Consider the following 22739-nt stretch of genomic DNA (forward strand, 5'->3'; position numbering starts at 1 on the left):
GGGGATCTTATATACTGGAATCCTGGAAAAAATCAAATGGCTTAAGTAATAGTATAATTGTAAATAAATGCTATGACTATAGGGTATGTAATATACTAGGAGAAAATGAAAATGTGAAGAAAAAATTGTAGATGAGTTACTTGTATCTGTGTGCTTCAAAATATAATGATTATTTAAGTGGATTTTTTTTGCAAGGATATCACAGAAATATTACATCAGTCGAAGAAAGATACCAATAGGATATTCAAATTTATAAGTCAAAAACAAACTGCAACGCCAAAACAAAACAAAATACCAAAAGTAACAAAAGTAACAAAAGTATAGAAAACAGAATATAGAAAACTCAAGAATGAACAACACAATGCCAACACACATTAGTGGAGATTGATCGCAGGTGTTCCAGAAGGTAAGCTGATCCTGCTCCACATGTGGTGCCCATTATGTTACTCATATAAGTACAAACCTGGCAATAAGCCTAATCCTGAATTCATTTGAGGAAACGACAAGGGATTGTTATTACAACAACAGGAACATATCTGTCATTATGTGTGTGTTCCTAGAAATATAACATGGTGATATTAGAAAAAGTTTGAATAATAGAAGTTCTGCAAGGTTCTAAGTTCCGCTTCAGGGAAATTAAAAAAAAAAAATTTGCAGTTTTGTCAAACTGTTGGATTATCATGCATGGGTGTATCAAAGGCCAGTTTTCCCAAATTAATTGACCAAAAACAATATGTCAGGGTATATATGACTTTACAACATACAAAATTGTACATATTATTTTTATTTTCATAGAACCATCATTGAAACACCAAAGAAGAAAGCAAAAGTAATAGTAGAGAAAGAAAATGTGAATACTGAAGAAGAAGAAGAAAAACCCCAAGAATCAGAAGAAGCTGATGTGACAGATAGTAAAGACCCAGATATGCCTGTACCTCAAGTAAAAATAGGACCGGATGGAAACATTATAATTAATGAAGAAAGGTATGTGACAGATAGTAAAGACCCAGATATGCCTGTACCTCAAGTAAAAATAGGACCGGATGGAAACATTATAATTAATGAAGAAAGGTATGTAACAGAAAGTAAAGACCCTGATATGCCTGTACCTCAAGTGAAAATAGGACCGGATGGAAACATTATAATTAATGAAGAAAGGTATGTAACAGATAGTATAGACCCAGATATGCCTGTACCTCAAGTGAAAATAGGACCGGATGGAAACATTATAATTAATGAAGAAAGGTATGTAACAGATAGTAAAGACCCAGATATGCCTGTACCTCAAGTAAAAATAGGACCCGATGGAAACATTATAATTAATGAAGAAAGGTATGTAACAGATAGTAAAGACCCAGATATGCCTGTACCTCAAGTAAAAATAGGACCGGATGGAAACATTATAATTAATGAAGAAAGGTATGTAACAGAAAGTAAAGACCCTGATATGCCTGTACCTCAAGTGAAAATAGGACCGGATGGAAACATTATAATTAATGAAGAAAGGTATGTAACAGATAGTATAGACCCAGATATGCCTGTACCTCAAGTGAAAATAGGACCGGATGGAAACATTATAATTAATGAAGAAAGGTATGTAACAGATAGTATAGACCCAGATATGCCTGTACCTCAAGTGAAAATAGGACCGGATGGAAACATTATAATTAACGAAGAAAGGTATGTAACAGATAGTATAGACCCAGATATGCCTGTACCTCAAGTGAAAATAGGACCGGATGGAAACATTATAATTAACGAAGAAAGGTATGTAACAGATAGTATAGACCCTGATATGCCTGTACCTCAAGTGAAAATAGGACCGGATGGAAACATTATAATTAACGAAGAAAGGTATGTAACAGATAGTAAAGACCCTGATATGCCTGTACCTCAAGTGAAAATAGGACCGGATGGAAACATTATAATTAACGAAGAAAGGTATGTAACAGATAGTAATGACCCAGATATGCCTGTACCTCAAGTGAAAATAGGACCGGATGGAAACATTATAATTAACGAAGAAAGGTATGTAACAGATAGTATAGACCCTGATATGCCTGTACCTCAAGTGAAAATAGGACCGGATGGAAACATTATAATTAACGAAGAAAGGTATGTAACAGATAGTATAGACCCTGATATGCCTGTACCTCAAGTGAAAATAGGACCGGATGGAAACATTATAATTAACGAAGAAAGGTATGTAACAGATAGTAAAGACCCAGATATGCCTGTACCTCAAGTGAAAATAGGACCGGATGGAAACATTATAATTAACGAAGAAAGGTATGTAACAGATAGTATAGACCCTGATATGCCTGTACCTCAAGTGAAAATAGGACCGGATGGAAACATTATAATTAACGAAGAAAGGTATGTAACAGATAGTAAAGACCCTGATATGCTTGTACCTCAAGTGAAAATAGGACCGGATGGAAACATTATAATTAACGAAGAAAGGTATGTAACAGATAGTAAAGACCCAGATATGCCTGTACCTCAAGTAAAAATAGGTCCAGATGGAAACATTATAATTAATGAAGAAAGGTATGTAACAGATAGTAAAGACCCAGATATGCCTGTACCTCAAGTAAAAATAGGACCAGATGGAAACATTATAATTAATGAAGAAAGGTATGTAACAGATAGTAAAGACCCAGATATGCCTGTACCTCAAGTAAAAATAGGACCAGATGGAAACATTATAATTAATGAAGAAAGGTATGTAACAGATAGTAAAGACCCAGATATGCCTGTACCTCAAGTAAAAATAGGACCGGATGGAAACATTATAATTAATGAAGAAAGGTATGTAACAGATAGTAAAGACCCTGATATGCCTGTACCTCAAGTAAAAATAGGACCGGATGGAAACATTATAATTAATGAAGAAAGGTATGTAACAGATAGTAAAGACCCAGATATGCCTGTACCTCAAGTAAAAATAGGACCAGATGGAAACATTATAATTAATGAAGAAAGGTATGTAACAGAAAGTAAAGACCCAGATATGCCTGTACCTCAAGTAAAAATAGGACCAGATGGAAACATTATAATTAATGAAGAAAGGTATGTAACAGATAGTAAAGACCCAGATATGCCTGTACCTCAAGTAAAAATAGGACCGGATGGAAACATTATAATTAATGAAGAAAGGTATGTAACAGATAGTAAAGACCCAGATATGCCTGTACCTCAAGTAAAAATAGGACCGGATGGAAACATTATAATTAATGAAGAAAGGTATGTAACAGATAGTAAAGACCCTGATATGCCTGTACCTCAAGTAAAAATAGGACCGGATGGAAACATTATAATTAATGAAGAAAGGTATGTAACAGAGAGTAAAGACCCTGATATGCCTGTACCTCAAGTAAAAATAGGACCGGATGGAAACATTATAATTAATGAAGAAAGGTATGTAACAGAAAGTAAAGACCCTGATATGCCTGTACCTCAAGTAAAAATAGGACCGGATGGAAACATTATAATTAATGAAGAAAGGTATGTAACAGATAGTAAAGACCCTGATATGCCTGTACCTCAAGTAAAAATAGGACCGGATGGAAACATTATAATTAATGAAGAAAGGTATGTAACAGATAGTAAAGACCCAGATATGCCTGTACCTCAAGTAAAAATAGGACCAGATGGAAACATTATAATTAATGAAGAAAGGTATGTAACAGAAAGTAAAGACCCAGATATGCCTGTACCTCAAGTAAAAATAGGACCAGATGGAAACATTATAATTAATGAAGAAAGGTATGTAACAGAAAGTAAAGACCCTGATATGCCTGTACCTCAAGTAAAAATAGGACCGGATGGAAGCATTATAATTAATGAAGAAAGGTATGTAACAGATAGTAAAGACCCAGATATGCCTGTACCTCAAGTAAAAATAGGACCGGATGGAAACATTATAATTAATGAAGAAAGGTATGTAACAGATAGTAAAGACCCTGATATGCCTGTACCTCAAGTAAAAATAGGACCGGATGGAAATATTATAATTAATGAAGAAAGGTATGTAACAGAGAGTAAAGACCCTGATATGCTTGTACCTCAAGTAAAAATAGGACTGGATGGAAACATTATAATTAATGAAGAAAGGTATGTAACAGAGAGTAAAGACCCTGATATGCCTGTACCTCAAGTAAAAATAGGACCGGATGGAAACATTATAATTAATGAAGAAAGGTATGTAACAGATAGTAAAGACCCTGATATGCCTGTACCTCAAGTAAAAATAGGACCGGATGGAAACATTATAATTAATGAAGAAAGGTATGTAACAGATAGTAAAGACCCTGATATGCCTGTACCTCAAGTAAAAATAGGACCGGATGGAAACATTATAATTAATGAAGAAAGGTATGTAACAGATAGTAAAGACCCTGATATGCCTGTACCTCAAGTAAAAATAGGACCGGATGGAAACATTATAATTAATGAAGAAAGGTATGTAACAGAGAGTAAAGACCCTGATATGCCTGTACCTCAAGTAAAAATAGGACCGGATGGAAACATTATAATTAATGAAGAAAGGTATGTAACAGATAGTAAAGACCCTGATATGCCTGTACCTCAAGTAAAAATAGGACCGGATGGAAACATTATAATTAATGAAGAAAGGTATGTAAAAGATAGTAAAGACCCAGATATGCCTGTACCTCAAGTAAAAATAGGACCAGATGGAAACATTATAATTAATGAAGAAAGGTATGTAACAGAAAGTAAAGACCCAGATATGCCTGTACCTCAAGTAAAAATAGGACCAGATGGAAACATTATAATTAATGAAGAAAGGTATGTAACAGAAAGTAAAGACCCTGATATGCCTGCACCTCAAGTAAAAATAGGACCGGATGGAAGCATTATAATTTATGAAGAAAGGTATGTAACAGATAGTAAAGACCCAGATATGCCTGTACCTCAAGTAAAAATAGGACCGGATGGAAACATTATAATTAATGAAGAAAGGTATGTAACAGATAGTAAAGACCCTGATATGCCTGTACCTCAAATAAAAAAAGGACCGGATGGAAACATTATAATTAATGAAGAAAGGTATGTAACAGATAGTAAAGACCCTGATATGCCTGTACCTCAAGTAAAAATAGGACCGGATGGAAACATTATAATTAATGAAGAAAGGTATGTAACAGAAAGTAAAGACCCAGATATGCCTGTACCTCAAGTAAAAATAGGACCGGATGGAAACATTATAATTAATGAAGAAAGGTATGTAACAGATAGTATAGACCCAGATATGCCTGTACCTCAAGTAAAAATAGGACCGGATGGAAACATTATAATTAATGAAGAAAGGTATGTAACAGATAGTAAAGACCCTGATATGCCTGTACCTCAAGTAAAAATAGGACCGGATGGAAACATTATAATTAATGAAGAAAGGTATGTAACAGATAGTAAAGACCCTGATATGCCTGTACCTCAAGTAAAAATAGGACCGGATGGAAACATTATAATTAATGAAGAAAGGTATGTAACAGATAGTAAAGACCCTGATATGCTTGTACCTCAAGTAAAAATAGGACCGGATGGAAACATTATAATTAATGGAGAAAGGTATGTAACAGAGAGTAAAGACCCTGATATGCCTGTACCTCAAGTAAAAATAGGACCGGATGGAAACATTATAATTAATGAAGAAAGGTATGTAACAGATAGTAAAGACCCTGATATGCCTGTACCTCAAGTAAAAATAGGACCGGATGGAAACATTATAATAAATGAAGAAAGGTATGTAACAGATAGTAAAGACCCTGATATGCCTGTACCTCAAGTAAAAATAGGACCGGATGGAAACATTATAATTAATGAAGAAAGGTATGTAACAGAGAGTAAAGACCCTGATATGCCTGTACCTCAAGTAAAAATAGGACCGGATGGAAACATTATAATTAATGAAGAAAGGTATGTAACAGATAGTAAAGACCCTGATATGCCTGTACCTCAAGTAAAAATAGGACCGGATGGAAACATTATAATTAATGAAGAAAGGTATGTAACAGAGAGTAAAGACCCTGATATGCCTGTACCTCAAGTAAAAATAGGACCGGATGGAAACATTATAATTAATGAAGAAAGGTATGTAACAGATAGTAAAGACCCTGATATGCCTGTACCTCAAGTAAAAATAGGACCGGATGGAAACATTATAATTAATGAAGAAAGGTATGTAAAAGATAGTAAAGACCCAGATATGCCTGTACCTCAAGTAAAAATAGGACCAGATGGAAACATTATAATTAATGAAGAAAGGTATGTAACAGAAAGTAAAGACCCAGATATGCCTGTACCTCAAGTAAAAATAGGACCAGATGGAAACATTATAATTAATGAAGAAAGGTATGTAACAGAAAGTAAAGACCCTGATATGCCTGCACCTCAAGTAAAAATAGGACCGGATGGAAGCATTATAATTTATGAAGAAAGGTATGTAACAGATAGTAAAGACCCAGATATGCCTGTACCTCAAGTAAAAATAGGACCGGATGGAAACATTATAATTAATGAAGAAAGGTATGTAACAGATAGTAAAGACCCTGATATGCCTGTACCTCAAATAAAAAAAGGACCGGATGGAAACATTATAATTAATGAAGAAAGGTATGTAACAGATAGTAAAGACCCTGATATGCCTGTACCTCAAGTAAAAATAGGACCGGATGGAAACATTATAATTAATGAAGAAAGGTATGTAACAGAAAGTAAAGACCCAGATATGCCTGTACCTCAAGTAAAAATAGGACCGGATGGAAACATTATAATTAATGAAGAAAGGTATGTAACAGATAGTATAGACCCAGATATGCCTGTACCTCAAGTAAAAATAGGACCGGATGGAAACATTATAATTAATGAAGAAAGGTATGTAACAGATAGTAAAGACCCTGATATGCCTGTACCTCAAGTAAAAATAGGACCGGATGGAAACATTATAATTAATGAAGAAAGGTATGTAACAGATAGTAAAGACCCTGATATGCCTGTACCTCAAGTAAAAATAGGACCGGATGGAAACATTATAATTAATGAAGAAAGGTATGTAACAGATAGTAAAGACCCTGATATGCTTGTACCTCAAGTAAAAATAGGACCGGATGGAAACATTATAATTAATGGAGAAAGGTATGTAACAGAGAGTAAAGACCCTGATATGCCTGTACCTCAAGTAAAAATAGGACCGGATGGAAACATTATAATTAATGAAGAAAGGTATGTAACAGATAGTAAAGACCCTGATATGCCTGTACCTCAAGTAAAAATAGGACCGGATGGAAACATTATAATAAATGAAGAAAGGTATGTAACAGATAGTAAAGACCCTGATATGCCTGTACCTCAAGTAAAAATAGGACCGGATGGAAACATTATAATTAATGAAGAAAGGTATGTAACAGAGAGTAAAGACCCTGATATGCCTGTACCTCAAGTAAAAATAGGACCGGATGGAAACATAATTAATGAAGAAAGGTATGTAACAGATAGTAAAGACCCTGATATGCCTGTACCTCAAGTAAAAATAGGACCGGATGGAAACATTATAATTAATGAAGAAAGGTATGTAACAGATAGTAAAGACCCTGATATGCCTGTACCTCAAGTAAAAATAGGACCGGATGGAAACATTATAATTAATGAAGAAAGGTATGTAACAGATAGTAAAGACCCAGATATGCCTGTACCTCAAGTAAAAATAGGACCAGATGGAAACATTATAATTAATGAAGAAAGGTATGTAACAAAAAGTAAAGACCCAGATATGCCTGTACCTCAAGTAAAAATAGGTCCAGATGGAAACATTATAATTAATGAAGAAAGGTATGTAACAGAAAGTAAAGACCCTGATATGCCTGTACCTCAAGTAAAAATAGGTCCAGATGGAAACATTATAATTAATGAAGAAAGGTATGTAACAGAAAGTAAAGACCCAGATATGCCTGTACCTCAAGTAAAAATAGGACCGGATGGAAACATTATAATTAATGAAGAAAGGTATGTAACAGATAGTAAAGACCCAGATATGCCTGTACCTCAAGTAAAAATAGGACTGGATGGAAACATTATAATTAATGAAGAAAGGTATGTAACAGAAAGTAAAGACCCTGATATGCCTGTACCTCAAGTAAAAATAGGTCCAGATGGAAACATTATAATCAATGAAGAAAGGTATGTAACAGAGAGTAAAGACCCTGATATGCCTGTACCTCAAGTAAAAATAGGACCGGATGGAAGCATTATAATTAATGAAGAAAGGTATGTAACAGATAGTAAAGACCCTGATATGCCTGTACCTCAAGTAAAAATAGGACCGGATGGAAACATTATAATTAATGAAGAAAGGTATGTAACAGATAGTAAAGACCCAGATATGCCTGTACCTCAAGTAAAAATAGGACCGGATGGAAACATTATAATTAATGAAGAAAGGTATGTAACAGATAGTAAAGACCCTGATATGCCTGTACCTCAAGTAAAAATAGGACCGGATGGGAACATTATAATTAATGAAGAAAGGTATGTAACAGAAAGTAAAGACCCAGATATGCCTGTACCTCAAGTAAAAATAGGACCGGATTGAAACATTATAATTAATGAAGAAAGGTATGTAACAGATAGTAAAGACCCTGATATGCCTGTACCTCAAGTAAAAATAGGACCGGATGGAAACATTATAATTAATGAAGAAAGGTATGTAACAGATAGTAAAGACCCAGATATGCCTGTACCTCAAGTAAAAATAGGACCGGATGGAAACATTATAATTAATGAAGAAAGGTATGTAACAGATAGTAAAGACCCTGATATGCCTGTACCTCAAGTAAAAATAGGACCGGATGGAAACATTATAATTAATGAAGAAAGGTATGTAACAGATAGTAAAGACCCTGATATGCCTGTACCTCAAGTAAAAATAGGACCGGATGGAAACATTATAATTAATGAAGAAAGGTATGTAACAGATAGTAAAGACCCTGATATGCCTGTACCTCAAGTAAAAATAGGACCGGATGGAAACATTATAATAAACGAAGAAAGGTATGTATCAGATAGTAAAGACCTAGATATGCCTGTACCTCAAGTAAAAATAGATCCGGAAGGATGCATTATAATTAACTCATTCGCCCCAAAGACATTTTTGGAAAATATTTTCTCGTGGGTTTAAACCCACCCCCAGTGAAAAATGGTAATTTTCCGTCTATTTTCTGATTTCAAAACGACCTTGAGAGGTGAACACTGACAAGACTGTGTATTTTTGTCATTCAAGTATTACCCTATAGTTACAGTAGTCCATTCATGGTAGGAGTATATTGGACTTCAGTGTCTTGCTTGGGAATTATTATTGTCAAGTCAGGTCTGCCTAAATGTCCGTTTTTATGGATTTTTGACAAAACGGTGACCTAGATTTTACAGACTAGATTCCTATTGGCCATATTATACCTCGTTGTGTTCCTATACCACCTATGCATGCATATATGATAACAGTTTTTACCAACAGTCACTTCCAGTTACGTAGTGGCCATCAAAAGATGCCCACCCCCACCTGATTTTGGCTACTTTTCATGTTTTTCCGATTTTGAACTCTTAAACGGCTTTCAAAGTGCCAAATTTTCATGAACAGACATCTGAGAAGAGTTGATAGACCATGAACTGCTTAGTTGAAGTCCCTGCTATCATGACAGTTCAGCTGGGGCAGTTAAAAAAAAGAATGGAGGGTCATACGGGCCATCAAATAATGGTTGTCGCCATCACGCCTACAGGCGGGATTGGGGGTTAAAGGGTTAATGAAGAAAGGTATGTAACAGATAGTAAAGACCCTGATATGCCTGTACCTCAAGTAAAAATAGGTCCGGATGGAAGCATTATAATTAACAAAGAAAGGTACCAATCAATTCACCTTTTGCATAGTTTTATAAATATAATAAGGTTGATTTGATTTTCTGTGTTCTGACACTACTTTTAATTAGTGCTGTTAGGCTATTTCATGGCAGCAGGTTATAACTCACAACCTGAGTGTTGACTGGTTAGTGATTACAGTACAGGGAATAACTACTTAGAACACTCAGCCATTGAGGCAGCTGTGTAATAAGGGGTATAAAACATCTGATGATATAACAGTACCTTCAGATAATTGGCTCTTACAAATTAGGAACAGCCAATCTTAAGTATACAATACTGTCCATAATAATAAAATACCCATAAGTGCAATATCTCTTTATCTAAAGATGTTTTTAAATTGAATAGTTGCACAATTAAAAATATTACAGATTATACAAACAGTTAATGTTGTAATACTTTCAGTTTGATTATAAAGAAAAAGGATGAATCACCTGTGTCTGAACTGATAGAAGAAACTGGAAGTACAGCTACATATAATAGCTTTAGAAAACCACTCAGTAGAATTGCCTGGTCTGAATGGGGTATGTCTAAATTTTTAACAGATACATAGGGTAGCTTCAGAATACCAAAAGAAATTGATAAAATCATTTCAGAAATATTAAAAACAATGAAAAGACCTAACTGATTCCACAAATTATGACATCATTAACCACTCCATAAAAAACTGGGGGTGATCTCAGATGCTCTAGAAAGAAAGCCAGTACATTTATGGCACCTGTCATAATGCTCAGTTGGTGATAAGTTTCATTATTAAGTTGCATTGTACAATGTTCCTTTCCATTTTCATTCAATTTTTACCTGTGAACCAGCTTTCAACTTAATTTTACATCATTTTAACAAAAATCACACAGCGTAAACACTAAACACTAAAATCAGATGTCATTGTGTGTATTGAATGGAAATCTTTCGTGTGATTAGTATTACTGCTCCATTCTTCATTTAGGGTTTTATTAGATTAGTTGATATATTGCAAGTCAAGTAACAATAATTATCTATGTTTTATGCAAGAATTGTTTAATCCAACAGAAACAAAGAAGTTTTATAGGGCATTGAGTTATATAGGAACAGATTTCTTACTATTGATTTATTTTACAGAGACAGAAAAGTTTTATGGAGCATTGAGTTATATAGGGACAGATTTCTTACTATTGATTTATTTTACAGAGACCGAGAAGTTTTATAGAGCATTGAGTTATATAGGGACAGATTTCTTACTATTGATTTATTTTACAGAGACAGAAAAGTTTTATAGAGCATTGAGTTATATAGGGACAGATTTCTTACTATTGATTTATTTTACAGAGACAGAAAAGTTTTATAGAGCATTGAGTTATATAGGGACAGATTTCTCACTGATGGTAAAACTTTTCAAAAGAAGAACAAGATATGACATCAAGGTAAAGTATATATGTTAACTCAGATTTATGATTATCTGTATTACATAACCATACACAGGGCATGCTTTACCACTCATAACGTGTCTGCATAAATAAGAGATATAGTGTAATACAACTTCTGCTGGAAACACCACTGGAAAGCAATTCCATTTAATTTATTAAAGTTTATTTCATTAATATTGTGGGTTCATTTATTTTCATGGGTTCCAATTTTTGTGGATTTAGGAAACCTGTATTTTTGTGGTTATTTGATTTCGTGGTTTTGCCAAAGTCTGCATTAGAGCCTATGTAAAATTTGCCATTCATAGAACATTTAAATGTGTGGTTCAACAGTTCCGACCAAACCTACGAACAAAATGCTCAATGAACAATAATGGATCCACAGTAACATAAGTAATATAGTTACTTTTAAAGAATGTTCTTTGGACTTTGGAAGTTTGTGATTAAAACAGCTTCTTTAAACTCACCTTTTGTTACTGTTTCTCATTTTGCAGACCAAGTTTAAAAGAGAAGATAAGCTAAACAGAAACAAAGTGGAACTGGCTCTCAGTAAGTTGGAATTATAGTAAATTGTTAGAAGATTGCTGTTTCCTGAATGTTCAGTGGCAAATATTTGATGCATGTTCAGAACAATGCTTCCAAACAAATAGAGCCAGCAGGACTTCTTTTCTATCCGATTTGAAATCTCTAAAAACAATCAAGTTAATCTTTGTGAAATCAAGGATTTTAAGATGATTACTTTGGACATTTGTTATTGATTCCATGAACTGAAATTAGTTCAAACATTGATTGTTCTGTCAACTTACTTTGTGTATTTTGAAGTTTGGAACTTGAGTGGATTTTCATTTGTTTTACTCTTTATTATCCCTATAACATACAGAAAGATTATTATCCCTATAACATTCAGAAAGATTCTAACGTTTTAACACGTTTCTTAAAACTAAACGTTGACTCGACAGCAGTAAAGATCAGAAAAGAGGCGGCAAAATTAAAATGGGTGGTTAATTTATTCAAGTATCATCGAGTTAAGTCGTGCTCAATGTTATTTTACAGTTAATTTGTCAGGCAAACAAAGAATCTAAGCTGTCAAGTTTGAATTTCAATGATTTTTTTTTAGTTTGACCAAGAGATTAGCTATTTTTGGTTCTAGTTAATATAGCACATATGATTTAATTTATTTTACAGAGAACAAAAAACCATTTGATATGTCATTCTTTGCAAAAGAAGAAAAACTTGATGCGATTGAAACAGAGAGGAAGAAGAAAGAAGATGAAGAAAAATTGAAAAAAACAAAAGAAATGAGACAGGAAAAAAAGAGAGAGAAAAATGCACAGAAAGAGAAACATAAGGAGAAAGAAGGTAAAATTACTAGTTTTGGGCATTGTAAATATTGATTTGTCAAATTCAAAGGATAAATTAACTCCAAAACAAAAGAAAAGAAATCTTGGAAAGATTTTTTTTATAGAAAAGGTCATACAGAGTCTTTAACAGCATCCAAATATTCTGATTTTCTCCAGGATGTTAAAAGTTATAAAGATTTACAAGGTTTTAGAGCTAATTCTTGTAAATTTAAGAGAATACGAACTCTGCTTTGTACCAGATTTGTAACACTGATTTTCACTAGCTAGCTAACAATGTAACATTGCCATAAAAAACAATGTATACATAAATTGACTTTGAGTGACATGTTTTGGAGAGTAGCAGCAAATAACTTAACATGGTTTAATTTCACACAGCAAGGGGAAAATCCAGGATGTCCTGTAGTAAAAGTGAAAAAAATACCTAGATGTTTAACCACACAAAATACATTGCATTCCACTGACACTGAGAATATACACAGCAAGGGGAAACATTGTTTTTGGGATACGATTGCTTTTAAGCAATCTGTAGACTTATACCATTGACTCAGGGCCATGCCCTCATGTCAACCGATCGCAATTTAAACAGAGGAATGTGTACAAAAAGGAGTCTTGCCCACTGAACCAAAGGAAATTAAATATTTAAAGAGTTAGGAATGGGGTTCCACCTAGAATTCACGTAGCAAAATAGGTGATAAGGTATGCAGTGAAATACCTTCTCTCACTCTCAGTGACTGCTGTGGAGAGTAAACTTGGAGTTGATAGTACAAAAATAAAACAAAATTAAAAACCAATTGTTCAACAATTGAAGGCCTTTCCACCAGTTTATATCTATTTTGATATTAAAATATAAAAAATCAGTCTAAAATGTCAGTTCATATGGCTTTATGATGTATAGATATGAATTAAAGCAAAGGTCAAAATTTTAGAACGTCAAATTAACCTATGACCTTGACCTCAATTTTAAGGTCACAAACTGAGGATTTCAAATCAAAAGACCCTAGTCTCTAATATGTATGGTTAATAAGTGATATCACTTTAAACATAATTTAAGATATGATAGGGGCTAAAACTCCCATTCATTGTTTACGCACCCTTTCAACTAAAATTATTTAGTTACCACATGTCGCAACTAACAATTTATACAAAATAATTTGTCGATATCTTATAAGGTTAATGAAAATGAGTGAAAATAAGACAAATTCAAAAATTAGAATATGACCTTGACCTTTGACCTTGATCTAATTTTCATTTTTTTTGGACCAAGGACCTCAAATCAAAAGATCCTAGGTCTCTATCACTTATGGTGTTCCAGTTTAAAATACATTTCAAAATTTCAAATACAAAAAGGGAAATAAGTCTCATATGGGGCGTTCATATTGCTTCGGTCGAAATTGGACAAATCATGCGAAGGATATAACGAGCAATTTTATAAAATAAATTTGTCATAATCTTTTACGGTTGCGAAGGAGTTGTGATCACAAGGAAAACAGTGTTTGGGGAGATAACTCCTACAAAGAAAAGTATTCGGTTACGCAGGGTAAATTTCAAAAGCGCATAAACTGTTCGATATCATATACCAAATATCTAAGCGACATATTGCGAAACAAATGTTTATCGCAAGAACAAAATTTGGCAGGGAAAAAAAAATAATCAGAAGAAAAACAATAGGTCTTTCCACAGAAAAGTGGAAAGACCTAATAAGTACATTGTTCATACACTTGTATCAAGGATTGGCTATTTTTAAAGTTACGTAAATTACATTTTACGAGCATTTCACATGGTCAGTTGAATTATTTTTGAAAATAATACTAATACATGTATCAATGAAAACAATGGCAATTGTATCCCTCAGAGCAATCTGCTCTTTGATTATTATATTTTTTCGAGTCAAATGTATGTCAAAATTATTTTGCTCTGTTTGTTAGGAGAAATTTATATAACTTATGATAATTGCCTTCATTCCTGTAATAACCTTAGAATATTAATTTCTAGAAAAACAAACAGCAAGGAAAAGTACAAGACCCAGAAAAAATATCTACTATGATTACGAGGATGCTACAGAGGAGGACGTGTCAGAGATAGAATCAACACCTCCCACACCTGTAAAGACACCTATAAGGTAGGTTTTAGATATTGAGTGAGGCACATTGAAAATATTAACTATATGGAAAATTGCATTGTAAGCACTCTCATGTGTACATTTTTGCCAGATTTTTATCAAATTTAAATTAAAGTTTTATATGAGCAATGTCTCAGACAGGTTCCAAAATCAATGTTGCTCAAATATTTTTTTTAAGAGTTATGCCACTTGGAAATATTTATTTATGTTGGAAAATGTATTGTATTTGCTTTCAAGATTTCACTTCTCTAAGATATTTGTAAAAAGTTTTAAAGAACAATTTTTTTTTTTATGGTTTTTGCACTTGGGTAGAAAAATATGCGCAACACATATGAGTTTTGTTTCTTTATTGGTACAATAAAGAATTTGAAGTTATCAAGCTTTAATTTTTATCTCAATATGCTAAACCTTTGAAGAAGATTGGCATTTCATGCTGTAAAATTAGAGTGTACATGTATTATGACTCCCTTTTACTTTCCACAAAAGGAGATACTGTGGATTCATTTATTTTCGTGGGTACCAATTTTCGTGGATTAGGGAAAACTTGCATGTTCGTGGATATTTAATTTCGTGGTTTTAATACAGTCTACATACAAGCCTATAGCAAATTTGTCATTCGTGGAACATTAAATTTCTTGGTTCACCTGTAACCACAAAATCCACGAAAATTGGTATCCAACGAAAATTGATGAATCCACAGTACATTGCTTTTTCCCTGGCTACAATAAATGTTACAGAATTTTGTTTTCTCTTTTTGCAGAATTCCATTCAAGCGATATGAAAATGCTCCCTTTGTCCCGCCATTTTGTTTATCACAAGATGAAGATGATGACAGTGACATTATGGAATTACAGGTCACTATGAGTGATTCAGAAATCTTGTCACCACAGAAACAAGCAAGGTCAGAGGTCAGTTCACAAATGGAGAGGTCAGTTAGTATTAATCCTGCTACATTTACTTCCAAAATCAACTCTGACATGGAGGGATCGATAGCTATTAATCCTGCTGAATTTCCTCCAAATGCCAATGTGCAGATTACCCATGATGCAAATAATTCACCTTTGGTTCTTGTTTATCACACACCAGAGGATGGCAAAGGAGAAACTGTAATTCATGTCTACCAACTTCAAAATCAACCAATTGGAAATCTACAAATTCCATTAGATGGGGCATCAAATATTGTGGAATTGCCAAGCAATCTACAGTCAACTGCTGGTACTAGCTCAGCCAATGGCAAGTCATTTTGTATTCAGGCACAAACGGATGAGCCAATGGAAGGACTGGAGAGTGGTGACAATCTTCCCTTTATAATTGCTACAGGGGAAGATAACCCACAGTCATTACTTCTACCTCGAGGAATAAACCAGGAACCATCATCAGAACATGACAATGATGATTATATAAATGTTATTGACATTAATGCCAGTAAAATTCCAACACCAGGGAAGAATTTAGAATCTAAAGAACATGATGTTTCAGACAACTCTATGTATCAGGTGGTCACTGTAAATCAAGACGATGACCTTGACAATGACAATTCAAGGTCATCTCCAAGTGTTAGTATTGACAATGAATTTGTGGCCTCTGATGTTGATCAGAAATATATTGAACATGAAGACAAAGGAACAAGGAAAGGAAAGAGATGATGTTATATACAAATTATTTTGACTTTGAGCATTAAGATTTTTTAACAGAAACACTTCACAAAAAATTAGAATTTTGATTACAGATTTGTCCTATACATAAAAGTAATGTATTGAAGATAAAGTATTTATAAAATTAAGACTTAAAAGAAAAATCTTAAATGTTCACCACACATAATTGAATGCATATGAGCTTTATTATCCTATTTTTACATTGCTCATACACATCAAGTTTCTCTTGAATATCCTCTTATTATCGTACATCCTAGAAAGTAATGAAAACCTAGTCTGTAACTACCTAATGTACAAAAAATACCTAGGTCAGTTGTTTCTAAATTCTTGTATTTACTACCTCTATTTAAAATAAGGAAAGCTTATATACTTGTTGATTTCAGTGATAACAATATTTGGTACAAATTTCTCCCTATACTATTGATTTTTTTACTTCTTCCAAATTCCTGTCTACAGTATAAACTATATGATAAGAGGAATGAAATTGCTTACTTGTTTATTCAATTCTTGTATTAATCTTTCAAGATTTCTCTCCATGCATGTTGAACTTTTGATTTTGTTTTCATAATTTATAATGCAGTTGATAATAAAGTACCAAAATCATTGATTTAAATAATTTTTTAAAGTTTTTATTTTGTCTTAAAATTGTTAAATTTGTATTTGTATTTTATGAATTATGGTGATACATGTTATACATGTATTGATATTAATTGTCTAGTTGTTAGTGTCATAAATTATCTAGAAATAATAAATAAACATAAATTATTATTGATTTAATTTTACACTTACACCATACACCAAATATAAGTTAGCCTATTGCTACTGGCATTTGCAAAACAAACCTCATTATGAAAACTGAACATTGACAAATGAACCATAAAAATAAGGTTAATTTCAGATAAACTCTACCAGATAACATGTACACTATATGCAAACATTCTGTACAGCTACATAGAGTAAACCTTTCTGTCATAGCATCCTAGAGCGCTACACCTCAGATTTAGTTAACCAATTGCCTAAAATATCTGACAAAATCATGAAAACTTGACCTTGATCAATGAACCATGAGGGGTTCCGATCCCGGATCCCGCTTACTGTTTTGTCAGGTTCCCGTATCCCGCTTACACTATGTACGTAAGCAATTCTCATTTTTTTGTCATTTCCTGGGTCCCGCTAGACCTCATTTCCCGTTTTCACGACACAATAATTTGACTTTCCCGCGTCACGCTTACTAAAAATCGGCAATCCCGCGTCATGCTTAGACCCCAATAAGACCCACCATGAGTGCACACGCTGAAACGTCTCGCCTTCTTTACAAATCATTATGTTATGTTAATAGTCCTAAATGAAAGGCTTTCACAACTATCACATCAAATTAACAGGATCTAAGAAAATAAGGTCAATAGATATAGGAAGATGTGGTGTGAGTGCCAATGAGACAACCCTCCATCCAAATAACAATTTAAAAAAAGTAAACCATTATAGGTCAATGTACGGCCTTCAACACAGAGCCTTGGCTCACACCGAACAACAAGCTATAAAGGGCCCCAAAATTACTAGTGTAAAACTATTCAAACGGGAAAACCAATGGTCTAATCTATATAAAAAAACGAGAAACAAGAAACATGTATAAATTACATAAACAAACAACTACTGTACATCAGATTTTTCAAGGTCATATAACCCAAACAAGAAATACATGTACACCTTAAAATCATTCAGTACACAGAATATAGTTGACCTATGGCTTTTAGTTTCTATGAAACAGATTTAAGCAAGAAAACTAAACATTGACCAATGAACCATGAAAATGAGGTCAAGGTCAGATGAACCATGCCAGGCATCATGTACATCTTACAATTCTTCCATACAACAAATATGGTTGACCTATTGCTTATAGTTTCAGAAAAACAGACAAAAACACAAAAACTTAACACTGAGCAATGAACCGTGAAAATAAGGTCAAGGTGAAATGAAACCTGGGAGACTGACATGTACATTATAAAATATGTCCATGCACCAAATATAGTGTTGAATATAGTATGAGAAAAAAAGACCAAAACTCAACTTAACTGTGACAACTGCACCATGAAAAATGAAGTCAAGGTTAGATGACACCTGTCAGCTAGACATGTTCACCTTACAATCATTCCATACACCAAATGTAGTAGACCTTTTGCATAAAATTTAAGAAAAACAGATCAAAACACAAAAACTTAACTATAACCACTGACCAATGAAAATGAGGTCAAGGTCAGAAAACACCTGCCAGTTGGACATGTGCATCTTGTAGTCCTTCCATACAATGAATACAGTAGATCTATTGATTATAGTAACTGAGATGTCGACTTGACCACCAAAACTTAAGCTTGTTCACTGATCCATGGAATGAGGTTGAGGTTAATTGAACTGTGACGGGCATGAGGACTTTGCAAGGTAAGCACAAACCAAATATAGATATCCTATTACTCATAATAAGAGAGAAATTAACATTACAAAAAATGTAACTTTTTTTTCAGTCACTGTCACTAAACCATGAAAATGAGGTCAAGAACAATGGTCATGTGACAGACGGAAACTTTGTAACATGAAGCATATATATATATATATAAACAAAGTATGAAGCATCCAGGTCTTCCACCTAAAATATAAAGCTTTTAAGAAGTTAGCTAACACCACCACCGCCAGATCACTATCCCTATGCAAAGCTTTCTGCGACAAGTCACAGGCTCAACAAAAATGATGTCAAGGTCAAATGAAACCTGCCAGACAGTCATTTCATACACCAAATATAGTTGATCCATCGCATACAGTAGTTTTAAAAGTATTTTACATGAAAAAAAAACCAAGTTTTTGCCAGACATAGTAAGTTATGTGCTATCAAACGTGTGAAACCTTACCTCATTCTTTATATGCATGACCCAAGTCAGGAGGCTGTAATGCACTGGTTGTTGTTGGTACATGTCTGTCATATTTGTATTTGTAAATGGCTGAGGTTTTTTTTATAAATCAGGCTGATAAATTTCTCCATTGAATTGTTTGATATCTTTCATGTCAGGTCTTTTACCTGCAGCAGACTATATGGTTTTATATCATTGTTGAAGGCTGTACTGTTACCTATAAATGCTTACACCCACTTCACTTGAACTTTGAACTCATTGTAGTCAACTAATTGGCATTCATACCTTATCTCCCTATTTTATACTGAGCCATGAAAATGAGGTCAAGGATAACAGACATGTGGGTCAGGATCCCTAATAGACCTTGAGATGAGGAACTCAGATGACGTAATTAAAAAAAATATTAGTCCGCCATACAATTGTGGATGCTGTGATTTTAAAAATGGACATAAATGAACAATAAGAACTGTTTTATAGAGCTGGTGTGATGAGAAAAGAAAGATGTAGATTTGACCTGAAATAAATTATTAGAAAGGACAATTTTTTTATTGAATTTTATGATCCGAATTTTGGGATTATTTCATGAGGAGAGTGACATTTTTCACCATCTTCCGGGGTCCATCAATTTGCGAAAAAAGTAATCTCACTTGCCACCCCGAAAATTTAACCAGACATGTATAAATGTATCAGCTTCGATATGAGCCATCATACATGTTCAAGTAAACGATATGGACTGAGCAACGGAGGAAAACGTTACCATTACGGCCTATGGAGAATTAATTGTAAATGTATACCCAAATTGAGAAGCTTAATTCCAGAAGTTTTCAGGCTGATTTATGGATGATTTCACCTTGTACACCACCGAAAATGATGGTTAGTAGTTTTTTATTTATACCTTGTTATTATAAATGGTTTAAGATAAATATTATTGATAAAGATCAGCAAAAACTCAATGAAACTTTGCTTTTAAAATGCATTACTGGCACGGGGCTGAACACTTTTTTTAGGCACAATCATAACTTTGTTTACTTCCGAGAGATCCGAAAGGAATTTGTTTACTATATTGAAAAAGGCAAGAAACAACTTTTAAATATTATTAAATTGTAAGTAAACATGACACAATATAGTCTTTGTTATGTAATTATCACTTCGGTCTACAGGAATACCTGATAATCAAGGGAGATAACACACTTCATACGAGTAAAGTGAGATACATCATCGCATGTGCTTTTATCCAATGATTTGACCCCTGGTCAGTAGATATCATATGCAAAAAAACAGAAAAAACATGTACATGTTTTAAGAAAATCATGAACTAATATTTTTAATGCACTTGAGCAAAACAATAGATATTGTCATTTCTCAGTGAAAAGGGGGAGGGTCAAACCTTTTTGAAAACAATATTTCTGCACCTATTCAACTATTAAGCTAGTTAGCTACTACCCATTGCTTCTAAAATAAAAGGTTTAAATGAAGGTGACTAAGCCACAAGGGAGAAGCATTTGTCTTTCTTTGTGATTAAACTTTCAAGAATTAGATTTTTCTCTCTCAATAGTATTTCTGTATTTAAATCAAATGATAACACAGCCTGAGTAATTTTTTTGTCTTATTTCAGTTCCAGACATATCATTACTTTTTAACCTGAGATGGCAAACTAGAGGTTTTAAAAAGTCCTGAATAACTGGTAAGCATTTTGCTTTATTAGGCAAGCTCTAAATTGTTTATTTATGGTATTTATGCAATTGAAATTACAGTCGGTATGTTAAAAATATGCAAATATGAAAACTGTTGCTATGGTCTTGGTATTAAATGAAAAGGCTTAGTTACAGATCGTTTCGACTCAATATTTCGAGTTAAATCTTGCGGTAACTGTTTCTCACGTAACACTGCAAACTATATTTAGCTCTATTTTGATCTGTCGTTATTTAATGACGCCATAATACATGTGATGTCACAATGTTTCCTTTAAAACCTCATGTGGATTTCTCACTAATAAAAGGTTTTCACTGAAATACATGTTAAAAACATTTTTTCTCAAATAGAATTATGTGAAAGGACAAGTTTTGAAAATTTGCACTATATTGCACTCTAATTATATGATAAGGATGACTTTCCAAGTAGTTAAGAGTGCTTTCCACAGTTTTAAATACCAGATTTCCACTAGTAAGAATAATTATTTTGGTGTTGGTTTTTTTATAAAATCTTCATTTTTGCATAATTTCTCTGTCAAAATGCACTTTAAGGCACAAGAAAATTTTATAGAATGCTTTAACAGGGTCTGTGTATTGTAATTAAAGGTTATAATCAGAAGTTTTGTCCTTGTTTTGACTAGTGAAGGTATTCTGGAAGAAATTAATTATACAAACACATTGTATTCAAAATAAATGAATATAGCGACGAAAGTGTCATTGCCGTATAGTGCTAAAACAACTTTATTTTTTTTCAGAAATGGACAAAAATACACAGATTTATTCAGAATGTTATACCGATGAAGATCACATAAAAATATTTGGAAAAATCAGAAGTATGAATTTCAATATGGGTCAGGATCCCTAATAGACCTTGAGATGAGGAACTCAGATGACGTAATTAAAAAAAATATTAGTCCGCCATACAATTGTGGATGCTGTGATTTTAAAAATGGACATAAATGAACAATAAGAACTGTTTTATAGAGCTGGTGTGATGAGAAAAGAAAGATGTAGATTTGACCTGAAATAAATTATTAGAAAGGACAATTTTTTTATTGAATTTTATGATCCGAATTTTGGGATTATTTCATGAGGAGAGTGACATTTTTCACCATCTTCCGGGGTCCATCAATTTGCGAAAAAAGTAATCTCACTTGCCACCCCGAAAATTTAACCAGACATGTATAAATGTATCAGCTTCGATATGAGCCATCATACATGTTCAAGTAAACGATATGGACTGAGCAACGGAGGAAAACGTTACCATTACGGCCTATGGAGAATTAATTGTAAATGTATACCCATGTGACGGATAAAAACTTATGAACATAAGGTATCTGCATACAAATTTTGATGCTATAAGGTTTTCTACCGTCTGAAATATAAAGTTTTTAACAAAATGTTAACACCACTGCCTCTAGATAGCAATTTCTGTCTGGCATTCTGTGACTTTCATCATAGGAGACTAAATCAGCAATTTTATTTTAGGTTTTGGGTAATACAATATTCAAATGCAAGCACTTTCATTTTGACCCTGTGAGTCCAACAAAAGAAGGAATAATTGACCCTACAACTCCTGTGTGTCTCTAGAAGATAAATATTGTAAGATAAAAGGTGTTTTGTTAGAAACTATACACCAGTATACTAAAACAAATATTAATTATGGTGAGTTTCATAGCACTA

General features: G+C 33.4%; 1 protein-coding gene and 1 long non-coding RNA gene across 3 annotated transcripts in view; both read left to right on the plus strand.

Moving 5' to 3' along the window:
* The window catches only part of LOC139529885 (glutamic acid-rich protein-like), a 34483-nt gene extending 17252 nt beyond the window's left edge, over positions 1 to 17231 (plus strand). For both annotated transcript variants that reach the window (XM_071325835.1, XM_071325836.1), the window contains exons 6-12: positions 796 to 984; positions 10336 to 10454; positions 11236 to 11330; positions 11825 to 11879; positions 12516 to 12689; positions 14684 to 14810; positions 15571 to 17231. In XM_071325835.1, coding sequence (XP_071181936.1) covers positions 796 to 984; positions 10336 to 10454; positions 11236 to 11330; positions 11825 to 11879; positions 12516 to 12689; positions 14684 to 14810; positions 15571 to 16456 — 1645 coding nt within the window. In that variant the 3' untranslated portion in view covers positions 16457 to 17231. The remainder of the gene's footprint in view (positions 1 to 795; positions 985 to 10335; positions 10455 to 11235; positions 11331 to 11824; positions 11880 to 12515; positions 12690 to 14683; positions 14811 to 15570) is intronic.
* A 2477-nt stretch (positions 17232 to 19708) lies between these two features.
* Positions 19709 to 22100, plus strand: LOC139529883 (uncharacterized). The gene is made up of 3 exons (XR_011665917.1): positions 19709 to 20238; positions 20981 to 21049; positions 21812 to 22100. It is a non-coding gene; the product is annotated as an uncharacterized lncRNA (long non-coding RNA).
* Positions 22101 to 22739: the final 639 nt, after the last annotated feature.

This window comes from Mytilus edulis, chromosome 7 (assembly GCF_963676685.1).
Source record: "Mytilus edulis chromosome 7, xbMytEdul2.2, whole genome shotgun sequence".
Classification (NCBI taxonomy): Eukaryota; Metazoa; Mollusca; class Bivalvia; order Mytilida; family Mytilidae; genus Mytilus; species Mytilus edulis.